This window comes from Coregonus clupeaformis, chromosome 13 (genome assembly GCF_020615455.1).
Source record: "Coregonus clupeaformis isolate EN_2021a chromosome 13, ASM2061545v1, whole genome shotgun sequence".
Taxonomy (NCBI): Eukaryota; Metazoa; Chordata; class Actinopteri; order Salmoniformes; family Salmonidae; genus Coregonus; species Coregonus clupeaformis.
Window position 1 is genome coordinate 37,679,023 of NC_059204.1, and position 20,519 is coordinate 37,699,541.

The following is a 20,519-nucleotide window of genomic DNA, read 5'->3' on the forward strand; positions in this document are numbered from 1 at the left end:
GAAAACCTGTGGTTTGTATTGAAGGGGCCAGTCCATAAGCGCAGACTAAGGATATCAAGGATCTGGAAGGATTCTGCATGGAGGATGGGTCTAAGATCCCTCCCAATGTGTTCTCCAACTTGTAAAATATTTAAGAAAAAGGCTGTGTCGTTATCCTTGCAAGGTGAGGTATTGAAAACAGGGGTCTTAATAATTTTGACCCCTACCTTTTTGAGATAAAAACTATTGTATTACTCTGTGCAATTATATTAGTATAGAATAATATAATTTCCCTTTTTTTGTATACAACTTAGCTCAGTATTGTAATTATTTATTTTATACAGTCATTTTTGCTCATCTTTATCAAGGGTGTCAATTATTCCGGACCCCACTGTATAGTACAAAACAATAATTGCCCAGCAATTGTAAATTCAGAGTAAGTTGTAAGGTGGGTGTATATTTTATTACTCCAAATCTGAATAAAAAGTACTGCATTACTGTGAAATATTCCCAGAGAGTCAGGTTGTTTAAAAAATATTTAGAGAATTGCAAGAAATTAAGAACCTTTTTCTGACACAGAACAGTCATATCCTGCTGAAATGCGCATTGATTGTCCAAAATAAATGTGAAATGCACCTTTACATGAGTGAATCAGTCAATTGTCTTTGGGTATGTTAAAGAGAAGAATAAAACAAATAAAGTTGGCAAGATATCTATTTACCTATGTGTTTCTCTTTCATTTCTTGTGAATTGGCTGTGATAAAAACCATGATATGAAATACCAATCAATTTCATAAATAAGTTATCCACTGTTTTTCACTCTGACACAGACATTTTTAAATAAAGCGGAATATTATTGTGGGTGCCACACATTTTCCTTTGAGTGGGTTGCCATTATGCATTTAATCTCAGTTTGCAGTTTTCACAACTTTATTTATGCGCTCACACACTGCCTAATCCATCCCCAGGAAATCCATCTTTATGCATGCATTTCCTTAGGGAGTGATTTGGATTGATTAATATACCAGGTAAGGTGAGTAAACTAACGCTATTAGGGCTGCCCATATTCAGATTTCTCTCTGTGACTTTGAGTGAATAGAGGTAAGGAAAATACATTTAGGAAGATTGTTGGGACAGGTTATTGAATGTAGGCCTTTATGGAAATTATAATTTTCACAAATTTAAATAAATCCTCATAAATATAATTGGTCCATTTCTAATTTATTCCATGATTTCCCTTAATTAAAATGGAAAAGGGCAACACCTTGATGATGATTCCTAGGAATAGTCAATAGGACGATTGACTGGAATTTGTCTTGTGCCTAGGCTACCCCCTCGTCGGAAGGACAAATAGAAGGATGCAGATTTACCATTGGAACAAGGGAACGAGTAGTCGTTTGTTTTCTGGCCAGTTACAGTTACCAAAGGCAATACGCTTGCAATCGGTGTTCACCCTAACAGAACAACCAAATTCCTGATATGGTTTATGACAACTATTTCCACGGATGACAATATTTATATTATTTTCTAGGTTATCGTGCTCTTTGTACCCAAAGCTCAAACTGTTATCCGAAACGCCCATTTTTGCCTCTACCAAGATGAGAGCGCGGTTGTAGAGCGCATGCTCAAAACGTCCTACGTAAATTTGCGCCAACTCCATGGTGAGGCTGAAGGAAGCAGTATCAGGGGTGATGCTTAGCTAGCTAGCATTTCTTCATAACAACAATAACCATTTAGCTAGCTATAGTTTCGGCGCTATTTCCCCCCCATATACAAGGACAATACTTCATCTATTTGCAAGTATATGTCAGGTATGTGAGATATAGTTGTAAGAGTGTGTTATTTTATAGCCTTATTTAATATGGAAGGGAACAGATATGCCTCTGCCTCAATAAACAGCATCATAGCTAACGTTAGCTTCAACCACAGGCGTAGGGACAAGCACCACCATGTACAAAGCTAGGCCTCAATAGTAAGTCCAAAAGCCGAATATCTGTAGTATTCTACCTTATCTTTTCTCCAATTTGGCAACAAGAGGAATACTTTTTTGTATTTTTGCATTGCACGGTTGGGACAACGAAGCAGCATATAAACTATTAAGGATAACCAAGCTAGCTAGCTAAGGATTTCATGAAGAAAATACTCTTCGTCTTTGAACTGAAGGGAGGCGTTAGATTGGCCCTTCCTGGGAAACAACATTGTGTTCACCATTAGCTAATAATTAGCAAACTAACCAATAGGAACTTGTTTTTTTTCAAGACAGTGTTGTTTTAGGAAATATCGCCTCTTGTCAGACATTGCTTGAAGTATTCGTTAAACAGAGCTGATTGCTTGCTCACTTCGGCTGTGTTTGAATGTGGGATAAAATGGAGACCCCAACGATTGTCTACGATCTTGACACTTCTGGTGGTCTTATGCAGGTAAAGCCTTTACTGTTATTATATTATTATTATTATACTGTTACATTTTTAGTCATTTAGCAGACGCTCTTATCCAGAGCGACTTACATGAGCAATTAGGGTTAACTGCCTTACTATCATGATGAGAAAATACACGTTTTCTGTTCTCTTTTTTGTTTCTAGTAGAAGCTTGCTAGGTAGCTCACTAGTTGGTTAGGGCCCAGTGGCAGTGTAACGTTTGTAGCTAGCTCTCTAGCTAACTCTGCAGGACGCCATTGCTCTCTCTAGCTAACCTCTGCCAGAAGTCATGTCACCAAAAAATATCAAGTCAAACCATTGACAGAAAGTGTTACATTGTAACTAGCTCATTACATTTGGTTTGTTGTTGTGTGGCAGACTTGACACTACAGTAGATACTGTGCAACAATGTAGATAATCAGATGTATCCCTGTACTCGTTTGCTGATACTTTGTAGCAAATCCAAGCATTGCTCGCACCTCCCAAGTCTGAAGATGGAGAAAAAAGAAGTCGGAAACCAGATAAAAACGCACGGAGAGCAGGGAGAGCCACGAATCACGACACCTGTGACAGTTGCAGAGAGGGAGGCGACCTCCTCTGTTGTGATCATTGTCCCGCCGCCTTTCATCTACAGTGCTGGTATGTTTATGATTAATATCTTTCCATTTACAGTAATGACTTCCCGGTGTTGCTACCAATGTGCAAGGTAGCATTTGTGGTAGACTTTTTGGGTAGCAGTTGACTACTGACAGACCAAACTCCTGCTAACTATTGTCAGCTAATCTAATGCACAATCTTTGCCACATTGTGGCGCTGTAGCTCTGTTTTTCTACATGGCGAGACTTTCTTATTCTGACACCCTATTGGTTAGGTCTACATGTTAAAACTCTGTAGCATTGTACTTGTATATAACAACTGTAGCTTGTGTTGTTGACCATTTTCTCTGCAGATAACATGTCTGCACTAAATTCTGCACGTAGCAACTGCCATGTTTCAGCTTCTTAGCCATGTTTCTCTAAAGTCAAGGATATGACATATTTTTGGCATGCGTTTAGCTAATTCTCTAGTCCACACACCACTTTACTCCTCTCCTAACAGCCATTTCCAGTATTTAATGAGCTTGCAGATGTTGGCGAGGTTTAGTCAAGCTTTCTACTGAGGCAGTGAGGAGCTCAGGGAACCTGGCTGTGCAGCCACATTGACGGCATGAATAATCATTAACCATGGTATTTTAAAGGCAGGGGCCTTTCTACTCATAGCCTGGACTATAGTATGGGATTTTTGCCAATGAGTTGGGCAGAGTTTATTTTTTTAATTGTTTTGCTTCTAGGACAGTGTTATCAACGCCCTTTGACTGTTGCCACAACGGTTTCATAGAGCATGAAAGGTTTTTGCTGAGGAAAGTGAATTGTTTATTTATTCTGATAGTGCTCCTCTTTTTGCATCACTGCAGTCTTTCTTGGAAAGCTTGAATGAATCGATGTTGGTTTTGGACCAACAGCCTTTTCAATAGATTCAGCACCCACCTTTGCCACAGAACTGCGAGACTATGCCCAGGGGCCTTGGCACTCTGCCCAAAAAGAGCCCTTTGAATTCATTCCCTCTCACCTGGCTTTCATCAGCTACAGGTCTAGCATTTCCACAGTTATTTCAATGTAGGAAAATGGCCTTAAACGCCATACCTCTGGAACTTGTAAACCAGGTTACATTGTGAGGGCATTGGACGTTATCAATTGCTGATTTGCATTGAACTCCCTTGCCAGCTTTTTTGCTAATGCTTGTGTTGAACCTGCAGCAACCCACCCCTGAGTAAGGAGATGCTGCCCCCTGGAGACTGGATGTGTCATCGCTGCATGGTGCGCAGGAAGGTGAGTCAAGTCTCTGATAAAACATGGGAGGAATAACCTTTTGTTTGTGAAGTGTTATGATGACAGCTTCATTTATCTGGATAAGTGACCTACTTTTTGTGTGTATGTACTGATATGTACACTACATGACCAAATATGGAGTTGTTCCCCCCTTTGCTGCTGTAACAGCCTCTACTCTTCTGGGAAGGCTTTTCACTAGATGTTGGAACATTGCTGCAGGGACTTGCTTCCATTCAGCCACGAGCATAAGTGAGGTTGGGCACTGATGCTGGGCGATTAGGCCTGGCTCGCAGTCGGCGTTCCAATTAATCCCAAAGGTGTTCGATGATGTTGAGGTCAGGGCTCTGTGCAGTCCAGTCATGTTCTTCCACACCGATCTCTAAAAAAAAACAATTTCTGTATGGACCTCGCTTTGTGCACAGGGGCATTGTCATGCTGAAACAGGAAAAGTCGTTCCCCAAACTGTTGCCAAGAAGTTGGAAGCACATAATCGTCTAGAATGTCATTATATGCTGTAGCATTAAGATTTCCCTTCACTGGAACTAAGGGGCCTAGCCCAAACAATGAAAAACAACACCAGACCATTATTGCTCTTCCACCAAACTTTACAGTTGGCATTATGCATTCGGGCAGGTAGCGTTCTCCTGGCATCCGCCAAACCCAGATTTGTCCGTCGGACTGCCAGATGGTGAAGCGTGATTCATCACTCCAAAGAACGTGTTTCCACTGTTCCAGAGTCCAATGGCGGTGAGCTTTACACCACTCCAGCCGACGATTGGCATTGTGCATGGTGATCTTAGGCTTGTGTGCGGCTACTCGGCCATGGAAACCCATTTCATGAGGCTCCCGACGAACAGTTCTTGTGCTGACGTTGCTTCGAGAGGCAGTTTGGAACTCTGTAGTGAGTGTTGCAACTGAGGACAGATTATTTTTACACGCTACACGCTTCAGCACTCGGCAGTCCTGTTCTCTGAGCTTGTGTGGCCTACCACTTTGCGGCTGAGCTGTTGTTGCTCCTAGACGTTTCCACTTCACAATAACAGCACTTACAGTTGACCGGGGCAGCTCTAGCATGGCAGACATTTTACGAACTGACTTATTGGAAAGGTGGCATCCTGTGACGGTGCCACGTTAAAAATCACAGCTCTTCAGTATGGGCCATTCTACTGCTAATGTTTGTCTATGGAGATTGCATGGCTGTGTGCTCGACTTTATACACCTGTCAGCAACTGGTGTGGCTGAAATAGCTAAATCCACTAATTTGAAGGGGTGTCCACATACTTTTGTATATATAGTGTATGTGGAACTGTTAGACGAGCACACATGTTAATATTTTTTAATTTATATAAATTGTAGAGTCTTGTCTGTAATGTCTTTTTCGTTATACGTCAGACCCTAGTAAGACTAGCTGTCGCCATTGGCGTCGGCTAATGGAGATCCTAATAAAAATCAAAAATAGTTTGGTGAGACTAGTGTAACCAGGGCTGTTCAGACTGTTAACATATTGTGTTTCTTGTGTCATAGAAGCGGGAGCTAAAGAAGGAGCAGATTAATGGTCTGCTGGAGCGCCAGTTGTCTAAGCAGTCTCCCTCCCCTGCAGCAGAGTTAGAGCTGGCCCCAGGCACCCTGAGGCTGGACCCCACAGCAGCAGTAGGAGGCACCACAGGCTTGAGGGCTGCAGCTGTGGCCCAGGTCCGTCTCCTGGAGAGGAGGCCCAGCAGCAGACCCAACACCCCCACCTCCACCGCCTCCACAGACACCGCCACGCCCTCGGAGCAGAATGACATGGATGATGACATGCTAGACGTGGAGGACGATTCCCAGGGCTCGGAGCACGAGAGCTCCACCCCACACCTCAAGAGGCCCTTTGATCTTCTGATCGCTGCTGCCATGGAGAGGAACCCCACACAGTTCCAGCTCCCTAATGAGCTCACCTGCACAACTGCACTTCCAGGAACCAGTAAAAAAAGAAGGAGAGATGAGATGACAGGAAAGAATGTGAAGCGACCGCAGCATGAGCTGGACCACAATGGGCTGGTCCCACTACCAGTGAAGGTCTGCTATCCCTGTGGCAGGTACGGACAACAATGTTTTAATAACCAAATATCAGTGCCTTTCTTTTAACTAACTGGGATTTTTGGGCACCAGATGTTACATACATTACTAGGCTTTGAGAACAAATCCGTAAAGGAGATATGTTATCCAATTATATGCAGATCACACACTATTTCACAGCTGTTTACACTCATGAAAAAGGCATTGAAATAATTGCATGATTTACTATGAAAATGTACAATATACTAAGGTTGGACGTTATCAAGATTTTCATACATCATACCGTTTCTGTACCGTACAGGGGTATACGGTATTACTGGAAGTGCACACAAGGGGCGCTGTGTGTGTGATATATATATACACTGCTCAAAAAAATAAAGGGAACACTAAAATAACACATCCTAGATCTGAATGAATGAAATAATCTTATTAAATACTTTTTTCTTTACATAGTTGAATGTGCTGACAACAAAATCACACAAAAATTATCAATGGAAATCAAATGTATCAACCCATGGAGGTCTGTATTTGGAGTCACCCTCAAAATTAAAGTGGAAAACCACACTACAGGCTGATCCAACTTTGATGTAATGTCCTTAAAACAAGTCAAAATGAGGCTCAGTAGTGTGTGTGGCCTCCACGTGCCTGTATGACCTCCCTACAATGCCTGGGCATGCTCCTGATGAGGTGGCGGATGGTCTCCTGAGGGATCTCCTCCCAGACCTGGACTAAAGCATCCGCCAACTCCTGGACAGTCTGTGGTGCAACGTGGCGTTGGTGGATGGAGCGAGACATGATGTCCCAGATGTGCTCAATTGGATTCAGGTCTGGGGAACGGGCGGGCCAGTCCATAGCATCAATGCCTTCCTCTTGGAGGAACTGCTGACACACCCCAGCCACATGAGGTCTAGCATTGTCTTGCATTAGGAGGAACCCAGGGCCAACCGCACCAGCATATGGTCTCACAAGGGGTCTGAGGATCTCATCTCGGTACCTAATGGCAGTCAGGCTACCTCTGGTGAGCACATGGAGGGCTGTGCGCCCCCCAAAGAAATGCCACCCCACACCATGACTGACCCACCGCCAAACCGGTCATGCTGGAGGATGTTGCAGGCAGCAGAACGTTCTCCACGGCGTCTCCAGACTCTGTCACGTGCTCTGTTGAACCTGCTTTCATCTGTGAAGAGCACAGGGCGCCAGTGGCGAATTTGCCAATCTTGGTGTTATCTGGCAAATGCCAAACGTCCTGCACGGTGTTGGGCTGTAAGCACAACCCCCACCTGTGGACATCGGGCCCTCATACCACCCTCATGGAGTCTGTTTCTGACCGTTTGAGCAGACACATGCACATTTGTGGCCTGCTGGAGGTCATTTTGCAGGGCTCTGGCAGTGCTCCCCCTGCTCCTCCTTGCACAAAGGCGGAGGTAGCAGTCCTGCTGCTGGGTTGTTGCCCTCCTACGGCCTCCTCCACGTCTCCTGATGTACTGGCCTGTCTCCTGGTAGCGCCTCCATGCTCTGGAACACTACGCTGACAGACACAGCAAACCTTCTTGCCACAGCTCGCATTGATGTGCCATCCTGGATGAGCTGCACTACCTGAGCCACTTGTGTCGGTTGTAGACTCTGTCTCATGCTACCACTAGAGTGAAAGCACCGCCAGCATTCAAAAGTGACCAAAACATCAGCCAGGAAGCATAGGAACTGAGAAGTGGTCTGTGGTCACCACATGCAAAACCAGTCCTTTATTGGGGGTGTTTTGCTAATTGCCTATAATTTCCACCTGTTGTCTATTCCATTTGCACAACAGCATGTGAAATGTATTGTCAATCAGTGTTGCTTCCTAAGTGGACAGTTTGATTTCACAAAAGTGTGATTGACTTGGAGTTACATTGTGTTGTTTAAGTGTTCCCTTTATTTTTTTGAGCAGTGTATATATATATATATACACCTACTCATTCAATGGTTTTTCTTTATTTTTACTATTTTCTACAGAATATATTGTAGAATAATAGTGAAGACATCAAACTATGAAATAACACATATGGAATCATGTAGTAACCAAAAAAGTGTTAAACAAATCAAAAATATATTTTATATTTGAGATTCTTCAAATAGCCACCCTTTGCCTTGATGACAGCTTTGCACACTCTTGGCATTCTCTCAACCAGCTTCACCTGGAATGCATTTGCTACAGTATTGAAGGACTTCCCACATATGCTGAGCACTTGTTGGCTGCTTTCCCTTCACTCTGCCTTCTGACTCATCCCAAACCATCTCAATTGGGTTGAGGTCGGGGGATTGTGGAGGCCAGGTCATCTGATGCAGCACTCCATCACGCTCCTTCTTGGCAAAATAGCCCTTACACAGCCTGGAGGTGTGTTGGGTCATTGTCCTGTTGAAAAACAAATGATAGTCCCACTAAGCACAAACCAGATGGGATGGTGTATCGCTGCAGAATGCTGTGGTAGCCATGCTGGTTAAGTGTGCCTTGAATTCTAAATAAATCACAGACCGTGTCAGCAGCAAAGCACCCCCAGACCATAACACCTCCTCCTCCATGCTTTACGGTGGGAGCTACACATGCGGAGATCATTCGTTCACCCACACCACGTCTCACAAAGACACGGCGGTTGGAACCAAAAATCTCAAATTTGGACTCCCAAGGACACATTTCCACCGGCCTAATGTCCATTGCTCGTGTTTCTTGGCCCAAGCAGGTCTCTTCTTCTTATTGGTGTCCTTTAGTAGTGGTTTCTTTTCAGTGATTCGACCATGAAGGCCTGATTCACACAGTCCCCTCTGAACAGTTGATGTTTTTTTTATTATTATTTTTTTGTCATTTAGCAGACGCTCTTATCCAGAGCGATTTACAGGAGCAATTAGGGTTAAGTGCCTTGCTCAAGGGCACATCGACAGATTTTTCACCTAGTTTGCTCGGGGATTAGAACCAGCGACCTTTCGGTTACTGGCACAACGCTCTTAACCTCTAAGCTACCTGCCGCGTTGAGATGTGTCTGTGACTTCAACTCTGTGAAGCATTTATCTGGGCTACAAGTTCTGAGGCTGGTAACTAATGAACTTATCCTCTGCAGCAGAGGTAACTCTGGGTCTTCCATTCCTGTGGCGGTCCTCATGAGAGCCAGTTTCATCATAGCGCTTGATGGTTTTTGCGACTTCACTTGAAGAAACTTTCAAAGTTCTTGAAATGTTCTGTATTGGCTGACCTTCATGTCTTTAAAGTAATGATGGACTGTCGTTTCTCTTTGCATATTTGAGCTGTTATTGCCATAATATGGACTTGGTCTTTTACCAAATAGGGCTATCTTCTGTATACCCCCCTACCTTGTCACAACACAACTGATTGGCTAAAACGCATTAAGACGGAAAGAAATTCCACAAATTAACTTTTAGCAAGGCACACCTGTTAATTGAAATGCATTCCAGGTGACTACCTCATGAAGCTGGTTGAGAGAATGCCAACAGTGTGCAAAGCTGTCATCAAGGCAAAGGGTGGCTACTTTGAAGAATCTCAAATATAAAATATGTTGATTAGTTTAACACTTTTTTGGTTACTACATGATTCCATATGTGTTACTTCATAGTTTTGATGTCTTCACTATTATTCTACAATTTAGAAAATAATAAAAATAAAAACCCTGGAATGAGTAGGTGTCCAAACGTTTGACTGGTACGGTACATATGTGTGTATGTATATGTATGTATGTATGTATGTATATGTGTGTGTGTGTATATATATATATGGAGGTCATATATATATATATATATATATATATATATATATATATATATATATATATATATATACTGCTCAAAAAAATAAAGGGAACACTTAAACAACACAATGTAACTCCAAGTCAATCACACTTCTGTGAAATCAAACTGTCCACTTAGGAAGCAACACTGATTGACAATACATTTCACATGCTCTTGTGCAAATGGAATAGACAACAGGTGGAAATTATAGGCAATTAGCAAGACACCCCCAATAAAGGACTGGTTTTGCATGTGGTGACCACATCCTGGCTGATGTTTTGGTCACTTTTGAATGCTGGCGGTGCTTTCACTCTAGTGGTAGCATGAGACAGAGTCTACAACCGACACAAGTGGCTCAGGTAGTGCAGCTCATCCAGGATGGCACATCAATGCGAGCTGTGGCAAGAAGGTTTGCTGTGTCTGTCAGCGTAGTGTTCCAGAGCATGGAGGCGCTACCAGGAGACAGGCCAGTACATCAGGAGACGTGGAGGAGGCAGTAGGAGGGCAACAACCCAGCAGCAGGACTGCTACCTCCGCCTTTGTGCAAGGAGGAGCAGGAGGAGCACTGCCAGAGCCCTGCAAAATGACCTCCAGCAGGCCACAAATGTGCATGTGTCTGCTCAAACGGTCAGAAACAGACTCCATGAGGGTAGTATGAGGGCCCGACGTCCACAGGTGGGGGTTGTGCTTACAGCCCAACACCGTGCAGGACGTTTGGCATTTGCCAGAGAACACCAAGATTGGCAAATTCACCACTGGCGCCCTGTGCTCTTCACAGATGAAAGCAGGTTCACACTGAGCATGTGACAGACTTGACAGAGTCTGGAGACACCGTGGAGAACGTTCTGCTGCCTGCAACATCCTCCAGCATGACCGGTTTGGCGGTGGGTCAGTCATGGTGTGGGGTGGCATTTCTTTGGGGGGCCGCACAGCCCTCCATGTGCTCGCCAGAGGTAGCCTGACTGCCATTAGGTACCGAGATGAGATCCTCAGACCCCTTGTGAGACCATATGCTGGTGTGGTTGGCCCTGGGTTCCTCCTAATGCAAGACAATGCTAGACCTCATGTGGCTGGAGTGTGTCAGCAGTTCCTGCAAGAGGAAGGCATTGATGCTATGGACTGGCCCGCCCGTTCCCCAGACCTGAATCCAATTGAGCACATCTGGGACATCATGTCTCGCTCCATCCACCAACGCCACATTGCACCACAGACTGTCCAGGAGTTGGCGGATGCTTTAGTCCAGGTCTGGGAGGAGATCCCTCAGGAGACCATCTGCCACCTCATCAGGAGCATGCCCAGGCGTTGAAGGGAGGTCATACAGGCACGTGGAGGCCACACACACTACTGAGCCTCATTTTGACTTGTCCTTAAAACATTACATCAAAGTTGGATCAGCCTGTAGTGTGGTTTTCCACTTTAATTTTGAGGGTGACTCCAAATCCAGACCTCCATGGGTTGATAAATTTGATTTCCATTGATCATTTTTGTGTGATTTTGTTGTCAGCACATTCAACTATGTAAAGAAAAAAGTATTTAATAAGATTATTTAATTCATTCAGATCTAGGATGTTATTTTTGTGTTCCCTTTAGTTTTTTTGAGCAGTGTGTGTATATATATATATATGATATATATATATATATATATACACAGTGGGGAGATTTTGATACACTGCCGATTTTGCAGGTTTTCCTACTTACAAAGCATGTAGAGGTCTGTAATTTTTATCATAGGTACACTTCAACTGTGAGATACGGAATCTAAAAAAATCCAGAAAATCACATTGTATGATTTTTAAGATATTAATTTACATTTTATTGCATGACATAAGTATTTGATACATCAGAAAAGCAGAACTTAATATTTGGTACAGAAACCTTTGTTTGCAATTACAGAGATCATACGTTTCCTGTAGGTCTTGACCAGGTTTGCACACACTGCAGCAGGGATTTTGGCCCACTCCCCCATACAGACCTTCTCCTTAACTTTCAGCTCCCTCCAAAGATTTTCTGTTGGGTTCAGGTCTGGAGACTGGCTAGGCCACTCCAGGACCTTGAGATGCTTCTTACGGAGCCACTCCTTAGTTGCCCTGGCTGTGTGTTTCGGGTCGTTGTCATGCTGGAAGACCCAGCCACGACCCATCTTCAATGCTCTTACTGAGGGAAGGAGGTTGTTGGCCAAGATCTCACGATACATGGCCCCATCCATCCTCCCCTCAATACGGTGCAGTCGTCCTGTCCCCTTTGCAGAAAAGCATCCCCAAAGAATGATGTTTCCACCTTCACGGTTGGGATGGTGTTCTTGGGGTTGTACTCATCCTTCTTCTTCCTCCAAACACAGCGAGTGGAGTTTAGACCAAAAAGCTCTATTTTTGTCTCATCAGACCACATGACCTTCTCCCATTCCTCCTCTGGATCATCCAGATGGTCATTGGCAAACTTCAGACGGGCCTGGCTTGAGCAGGGGGACCTTGCGTGCGCTGCAGGATTTTAATCCATGACGGCGTAGTGTGTTACTAATGGTTTTCTTTGAGACTGTGGTCCCAGCTCTCTTCAGGTCATTGACCAGGTCCTACCGTGTAGTTCTGGGCTGATCCCTCACCTTCCTCATGATCATTGATGCCCCACGAGGTGAGATCTTGCATGGAGCCCCAGACCGAGGGTGATTGACCGTCATCTTGAACGTCTTCCATTTTCTAATAATTGCACCAACAGTTGTTGCCTTCTCACCAAGCTGCTTGCCTATTGTCCTGTAGCCCACTCCAGCCTTGTGCAGGTCTACAATTTTATCCCTGATGTCCTTACACAGCTCTCTGGTCTTGGCCATTGTGGAGAGGTTGGAGTCTGTTTGATTGAGTGTGTGGACAGGTGTCTTTTATACAGGTAACGAGTTCAAACAGGTGCAGTTAATACAGGTAATGAGTGGGGAACAGGAGGGCTTTTTAAAGAAAAACTAACAGGTCTGTGAGAGCCTGAATTCTTACTGGTTGGTAGGTGATCAAATACTTATGTCATGCAATAAAATGCAAATTAATTAAAAATCATACAATGTGATTTTCTGGATTTCTGTTTTAGATTCCGTCTCTCACAGTTGAAATGTACCTATGATAAAAATTACAGACCTCTACATGCTTTGTAAGTAGGAAAACCTGCAAAATCGGCAGTGTTTCAAATACTTGTTCTCCCCACTGTATGTATGTATGTATCTATGTATGTATGTATATATATATATATATATATGTGTGTATGTTTGTGTGTGTGTGTGTGTGTGTGTATGTATGTATGTATGTATGTATGTATGTATGTATGTATATATATATGTACTTTTTTTTTTTTTTACAGTAATTAAAATCATACCGTCTGTATTTCGAAATACTGTATTTCGTATACTGTATAAATGGTATATCGCCCAATCCTACAATATACAATTTATTATTTTGAATGCAGCGCCATCTTCTCTGGCAGGGCTAAGTAAAGCATTCCGGAGAGTAACCAGTGGACCATTATAGGACTCCAATTGCCTGTGGAAAGATGAGCCATAATTGCTAGGAAAATAGTACAGTCTCCGATTAGAGAGGAAAGGTGGAGAGAGAGGGTAAACCACAGAGGGAGATGTAATATTATCCAGACTATCATCTTTCAGAAAGCATGGCTTGGGTTTTAATGAGAGACAGTTACTAGATCCATGATATCAAGTAATCTTTGCCTTATTATTTTTTGCTAACATTTCCCATGGTATTGGGTTGCGAGACTGAGAGTCTTAAAGCCAGTTATTTGATCAGGGTTTGCGGGGGAGATATATTAAACTGCTGCCTCGACTGACCAACCCATTTTTTTTATTCTTTAGAGGGGTTTGTCCTGACCTTTTTTCAGAGGCACCAAAATGTTATTCTGTAGTGTTGTTGCTATGTGTTATTTACTACCCCTAGAGTGCCTTTATGGGCTGGCATCAGAGCCTTGGGTATGTCAGGAATACCACAGAATGCAGAACCACATGGCCAGCCAGAGAGAAGGGGGAATTCAAACTATCTCACTGAGCATTTTATATATTCTGTAATGATGAGCGTTGGGGCTTGGCTTAGGGTCTCCAGGATTCCAGACAGTGACCGCATTTCCATCCACAGTTTTTATGCGAGCAAAGTCATACTGTATAAAAGAAAAATCAAGACAGCTGTGATGGAAACAGGAAGTTTCAGTATAATTTTATAAATGCAGACAGATAATTAGTTCATTCAACATGGTGGGGTGTTTTTGTGTCTGTAAAATGTATTATGTGAGAAATGGAGGTGGAAATGCCAAACTAGGAGTCGCGATGATATGGCGTGTGATCCTCCTGCTAGGCTAGGCTACAGATTAATAAAGTTATGATGAACTTCACAGGGTGGTGAATATGCATGCTTGATGCTCCTTGACTGCCGTTTGAAAAGTACAAATATTCTCGCTCTTATCCATAATAATCTCATCATGTAGACTAGCTACCTGCACAGTATCTGCCAGCTGTTGGCTAGAGCCCATGTGCCAAGACCAGAGTAGGCACATTTGGCTATTTAACACAACAGTTTTTGTGACGACTATCGGTAAAGTTGAAAATGCGATGGAAACACATTGACCTTTTTAGATTTGTATTCGGTACATGAAAATTTAAGCGGGAAATTACATTTAGTGTGCACTGTCATCACGCTGATTTTTCTCCGCAACAAGTCAGTTTGGTGGAAACACCACTGGAGGGAAAATGTACATATTTTCTTTATGCAGATTTTTGAATATTCGCATGAAACTCTGTCGGCAATTGGATTGAAACCTAGTTAGTGTGGGTTGGAAATCCATTGGTCTCTCTTCCTCAAGTGATCCCCTCCCCTTTCAACTAAACTATTAGGGCAGACTAACCCTAGCTCTATTTTCAGGATATTTAGCAGTTTATTTGTTTGATATCAGTCGTAAATCTAACCCATGTTTTTGTGAATCTCCTCTGTGTTGTAGGAGCTGCAGGTTGGCACCATTAATCCAGTGTGACTATTGCCCCCTCCTTTTCCACATGGACTGTCTGAACCCCCCTCTTACTGCCATGCCTGTGGGCAAGTGGATGTGTCCCAATCACTTAGAACACATGGTGGTAAGTCAGCTAAAGCCTGTACAGCCAGCATTTTCATGGTCACGCACATCTACGTATTGAAAACGTGTTGATGTTGTTTTAATGGGATTGACCTGATTGTGCCCCTCTCTCCCAGCTGAAGCAGAGGAGCCTGACGTTGAGCAGTCGCTGCCAGCTGTTTGACCAGTTTCAGGACAGGATGTCCCAGCATGCCGTCAAGGTGGACTTCCTGCAGCGGGTGCATCGTCTCAACACCCCCGTCCGCCGAGGAGCCCACACACAACTGAAGAAAACCCTCAAGGTCAGCCTGCTAGTCCCTGTAGTATTATTGTGGGTTAAAGCATTGCTTCCTCTGTCAGATGAGGTGACATGTAACACACCACTGTGGTCACTCTTGTCACATCTTGTAATTAGACCCATCTTGTGTGTGTGTGTGTGTGTGTGTGTGTCTCGACAGGTCCCTGATTCTATAAAGTCCCAGTACAAGTGTCCCCCGGCCATGATTGCCCCGGCAGGGATCCGCAACGGGGAGCTGGTCTGTAACAGCAGTCCAGAATCCCTTCAGCAGCACCTTACACCCTCTCAGCATTTAACCAGCGAGGATGAGCAACAGGAGGTAGGACACTGGCATGTTACCCAGCAGTGATACACAATACAATGTCTCATGAGAGTAAACAAATCCCACATCTTTAATACTGATTGAAGGTGTTTTGTTTTCCTGTGTTTTCTCCTAGTGGCTCAGAGATGTCATCACACTCCAGTGCAGCATAGTGAGACATCTGTCAGCCAAGCAGAAGCTGTCGTCCGATTGGGACTCTGATAAAACGGACAAGGCCGACATCAAACCCTGTGTCACAGCAGAAGAGGGCAGTGCTGTGTGCACTTCTAACAGGACAGAGTCGCCAGCCTCCAAGCCTAAAGCTGACAGTGCAGCAGTTTGCCCCCAGGGGCTGCCTGCACTCAAGGAAGGGAAGTGTAGCATGTGTACAGAGAAGCCTTGTCACAACTGTGGGCCCAGTAATGTTAACGGTCCCCTGGAGCAGCTGGCTTGGACCAATGGGAGTCCAGAGGTCTGCAGACAGGACAACCTCCACAAGCTGAGAGAGCCCTCAGGTCCTGATAGGCCCGTTCCTCAGACACCAGCAGCCTCCAGCCCGGAGTTACCCAACCACACTGGTGAAGCTGTGGTCAAGACTGAGAACACCCTGTTAAGACCCTGTCCAGGGACGGCCTCCTCATCCATCAGTCCCTTCAAACCAGACCCCAGAGGCCCCTCTCCACCTCACAGACCCTCCCCAGGCACAGAGGGCCCTGCTCTAACCAGTAGCAGCAGCACTGTGGGGACCTGTGCCCTCACCCCACCCAGAGCACCATACCAGATCAAGGGGATGACCAAGCTGGGCTCCACCCCACCAGCAGATGGAAAAGTCAGTCTTGATGCTGTGACCACCAGGAGTGGTTCTCTGCTCCCCAGCTCTTTCTCTATGGGAGACCTGTCCAGCTGTCTGAAGGCTATGGCAGACTGCCATGGTGGTAAGTCTCACCTGATTTAAGACATACATTTAGATTGGTTTCACATTTGATTAATTGGTGAGGAAAAGTTGGATCCACACTAACTGAATTCACTCTCTTTTTGCTAATAACAACATGATTCTTTTCCACAGAGATTCAGATGAGTAGTCTGGATGAGAAGTTTATTGAACTCCTGGCATGGCAGAGGATCCATCAGCTCTTTGGGCCTAAAGCTTATCCCCCTCCACAGAGCAGCTGTATCAGCCTACCTCCTGTGCCACAACCCCAGCCTACAGAAGGTAAGAAACCCTTGTTCATTATCAACACCATTTTGTATTCCCTATATCATTCTGTCCATTCCCTCACTAACCTTACCTCACCATCTTCACTCCTATCATTCTGTCCATTCCCTCACTAACCTTACCTCACCATCTTCACTCCTATCATTCTGTCCATTCCCTCACTAACCTTACCTCACCATCTTCACTCCTATCATTCTGTCCATTCCCTCACTAACCTTACCTCACCATCTTCACTCCTATCATTCTGTCCATTCCCTCACTAACCTTACCTCACCATCTTCACTCCTATCATTCTGTCCATTCCCTCACTAACCTTACCTCACCATCTTCACTCCTATCATTCTGTCCATTTCTGTTGATGTCCATTACTTCTATCCCCCTTTTTATCATGTTTGTAAATTAATCTCTTGTTTGGATTAGTTTGTCCTGTATTGTTACCTTTGACTGTTCTGTATTTTGCAGCATTGTGAGGAAGATAATGTGTTCTTTTCTTTCTCAGCACAAAACAAGGATATCCAGGCCAGGGCTGTGTTTTGTCCTTTGACTGGGAAAGGAGGAGCTGTCAGTATGTGCTACAGAAGCCTGTACATAGGAACTGGTAAGATTCACTCCCAGTCCCAAATATCACATGATCCAATAACAGGACCTTCTATTCATGTAAAGGTGTCTTCCATCCCTGGCAGAATTTGCTGACTTGAGGTTATGTCTTGTTATTTGCAGGTGCTGACATGGACGTGTGCCTTACAAACTATGGTCATTGTAATTATGTTTCAGGAAAACATGCCTGCATCTTCTATGATGAGGTGAGTGGGTCATTTCACATTCAAACTTGTACTTGGTATTGGAATCAATTTTACAGTAAGTTGTGAACTGTAAAGAATTGCAGTATAAATAAGTTTGAGATGTATTCTTTCTTGCTTGGGGGATTATTTTTAGAAGCTGCTCTGTAAATTAAATATTTCATTCTGCCTTGATCAGAACACCAAGCAGTATGAGCTGCTCAACTACAGTGAACACGGGACCACGGTGGACAATGTGCTGTACTCCTGTGACTTCTCTGAGAAGACTGGCCCCAGCCCCTCCAGCAGCCTGGTCTCCAAAGTGCAGAATATTATCAGTGAGTGGAGCTCCTCTTTGTCATGGCCTCCTATAGAAACAGGAAAGAATTAACATTTACCTTTGATAAAGGACCATGCTCTGACATGATGGCATGTTTCCTAATGTTGTTAAAGCAGAGGCAGGTGATGGTGTTGTTTGTTAAAGGTCTGAGTGTTTGTAATGCTTGTAACCTACAGAGCGCTGCAAGAGGAGGAAGCAGGAAGATGAAGGGGTGGGGGAGCCCATGGTGCTAGAGGAGAGGGTGATGTGCCAGTGTCAGGTGAATCCTTCTAGACCCTGCTGCGACTGCAAGGCCAGCAGCTCCAGTCTGATCGGGGGCAGTGGGGCAGGCTGGGAGGGCACTGCCCTGCTCCACCACGGCAGCTTCGTCAAGCTGGGCTGCATGCAGTTTGTCTTCAGTATTACAGAGTTTGCCTGCAAGCAGCCTAGAAAGGAAACCCTTAACACCCCAACCACCACCGCTGCCACCCCCCAGAGCCAGGAGGGAACAGAACCCTCTGACAAGCACACGTCCACCTCCCAGCTCTACCAAGTGCCAGTGCTGCACCCTAACCCTGTCCCCTAGCCCCATCATGTCCCCTCAGCAACAAGAATCAGCCTCAGCAGCTATACTTTGTATACTGCATAAAAAAAGGAAAGCTTTTTTGATGTTCATACATTTGCATGAAATGAATTATTTTTCAGTCTCCGATTTTGTGGGCAAGTTGCACATACAATTTGTATTGTTATTTTTTGTAAATGGACAATTTTCTGAAAGTAATTGAATTGGCATTGAAAAAGGGATGGCTTATCGTTGACATTATGTGAAAAAATTGAAACGTTTCCAGCCAACTTGTAAAGTACTCAACTCGTTCTATTTTTGCCAGTAATGATGGCATAAACTTTTTTTATGCAACTTTTATTTACTCTTTATAATTTTAGTTTGTGTACTGTATTTGAAAATGTAGTTCTGTTCAGATGTTTGTTTGCTATTATTGCACTACAGTAGCACTATATTCAAATGTATGTGTACACATCCATGCTTATACATACATGTGTTGTATACATGGTTGTGTGTGTGTGTTGAAATATATACACACACACACACACAAAATATACATGATTTAAGAATCATTTTTCAACAGAACAAGGGAAGCATAGGATTCTGTATGCAAACTTCAATTATGGCCATTTTGGCTTTTAAATCTTTCCATAGCTTCATGTGAATTTTGTGCAGTAGTTTTCAAAAGTGATAGTCCAGTTTTTTTCAATATTGTCTGTTTTAGAAATAATTCATCTGAACATTGTCATGTACTCTGTAAATACAAAGCAACTTTGACTTGGTTTCTTGTCTGTCATAACAATGTAAATACCTAAAGATTTTTAAGCGTCAGTGAACACCGTGGCTTCTGTCATTTCATTTGTTGCTAACAACAAATTGGGCGATTCCATGCCAGCATAACCCCAAAATATTTTTGGTATCTCAGATTGTTCTGGTAATTCTCACATTGGGAGGAAGGAGGTTTGACATGCTTTTTACATTTTGTATCAATCTTTTTTTTGAAAATCATGAAAATGGCAATTTTAGGCCCTTTTTAGACCTATACATTCCTTCTGTAAGTTCTTATGATGCGTGAACTGTACATAATACAGACATCATCTTGGTGTCATTATACTCCTTATAGTGTTTTCTATTATATGGAATACAGTGGGTATCATAAGTATTCACCCCCTTGGACTTTTTTCACATTTTGTTGCGTTACAAAGTGGGATTGAAATAGATTTAATTGTAATTTTTTTGTCATTGATCTACACAAGATACCCCATAATGTCAAAGTGAAAAGAAAATTCTACAAATTAATAAACATTTAATAACTAAAATATAGTTGTTGCATAAGTATTCACCTCCTTTTGTTTAGCCAAGCATAAATTAGTTGAGTGCATTTTTGCTTAACAAATCACATTATTTACATGGGCTCACTCTGTGTGAAGTAATAGGGGTTGACATGATTTTTGAATGACTACCCCTTCCTCTGTCCCCCATGCATACAACATCTTTAAGGTCCCTCAGTCAAGTATTGGATTTCAATTACAAAGACCAGGAAGCTTTTCCAAAAGCCTCAAAGAAGGGCAGTGATTGGTAGATGGGTAACAATAACAAATCAGACATTAAATATTTATTTAAAGAGATTCTCTGGTACTTTTGTATAATTTTTTTGCCAGTAGTTCTGAAAGTAGCACTCATGAGCCAAAAGTGGTCCCCGAACTAGTCACATGCAGATATGTGAACCACGTCATTGCGCTCTTTCTCGCTCTGCTGTGTGTGCATCTTGCTAGCTGCCACTCAAATGGCAAGGGGCTGAAACTTGAATTGCTAGGGTGCTAGCCCAGGTGGGGGGAAATGGTGCAGCACAGCTTCCAGAAA

The 20,519-nt window shown here is 43.5% G+C and overlaps 1 protein-coding gene across 2 annotated transcripts; it reads left to right on the forward strand.

Moving 5' to 3' along the window:
• The first annotated feature begins 1,636 nt into the window (after positions 1 to 1,636).
• Positions 1,637 to 19,823, forward strand: LOC121579907 (PHD finger protein 12-like). 2 transcript variants are annotated; one of them, XM_041894876.2, is made up of 14 exons: positions 1,637 to 1,790; positions 2,243 to 2,399; positions 2,854 to 3,035; positions 4,192 to 4,264; positions 5,789 to 6,339; positions 15,071 to 15,203; positions 15,319 to 15,483; positions 15,640 to 15,798; positions 15,917 to 16,715; positions 16,847 to 16,993; positions 17,496 to 17,594; positions 17,717 to 17,799; positions 17,975 to 18,113; positions 18,292 to 19,823. In XM_041894876.2, the coding sequence occupies exons 2-14, from the start codon at positions 2,334 to 2,336 to the stop codon at positions 18,678 to 18,680; spliced, it is 2,985 nt and encodes a 994-aa protein (XP_041750810.2). In that variant the 5' UTR covers positions 1,637 to 1,790; positions 2,243 to 2,333; the 3' UTR covers positions 18,681 to 19,823. The 2 variants fall into 2 exon arrangements, with proteins under 2 accessions (XP_041750810.2, XP_041750811.2); XM_041894877.2 differs by having other exon boundaries at positions 1,637 to 2,399; positions 15,325 to 15,483.
• Positions 19,824 to 20,519: the final 696 nt, after the last annotated feature.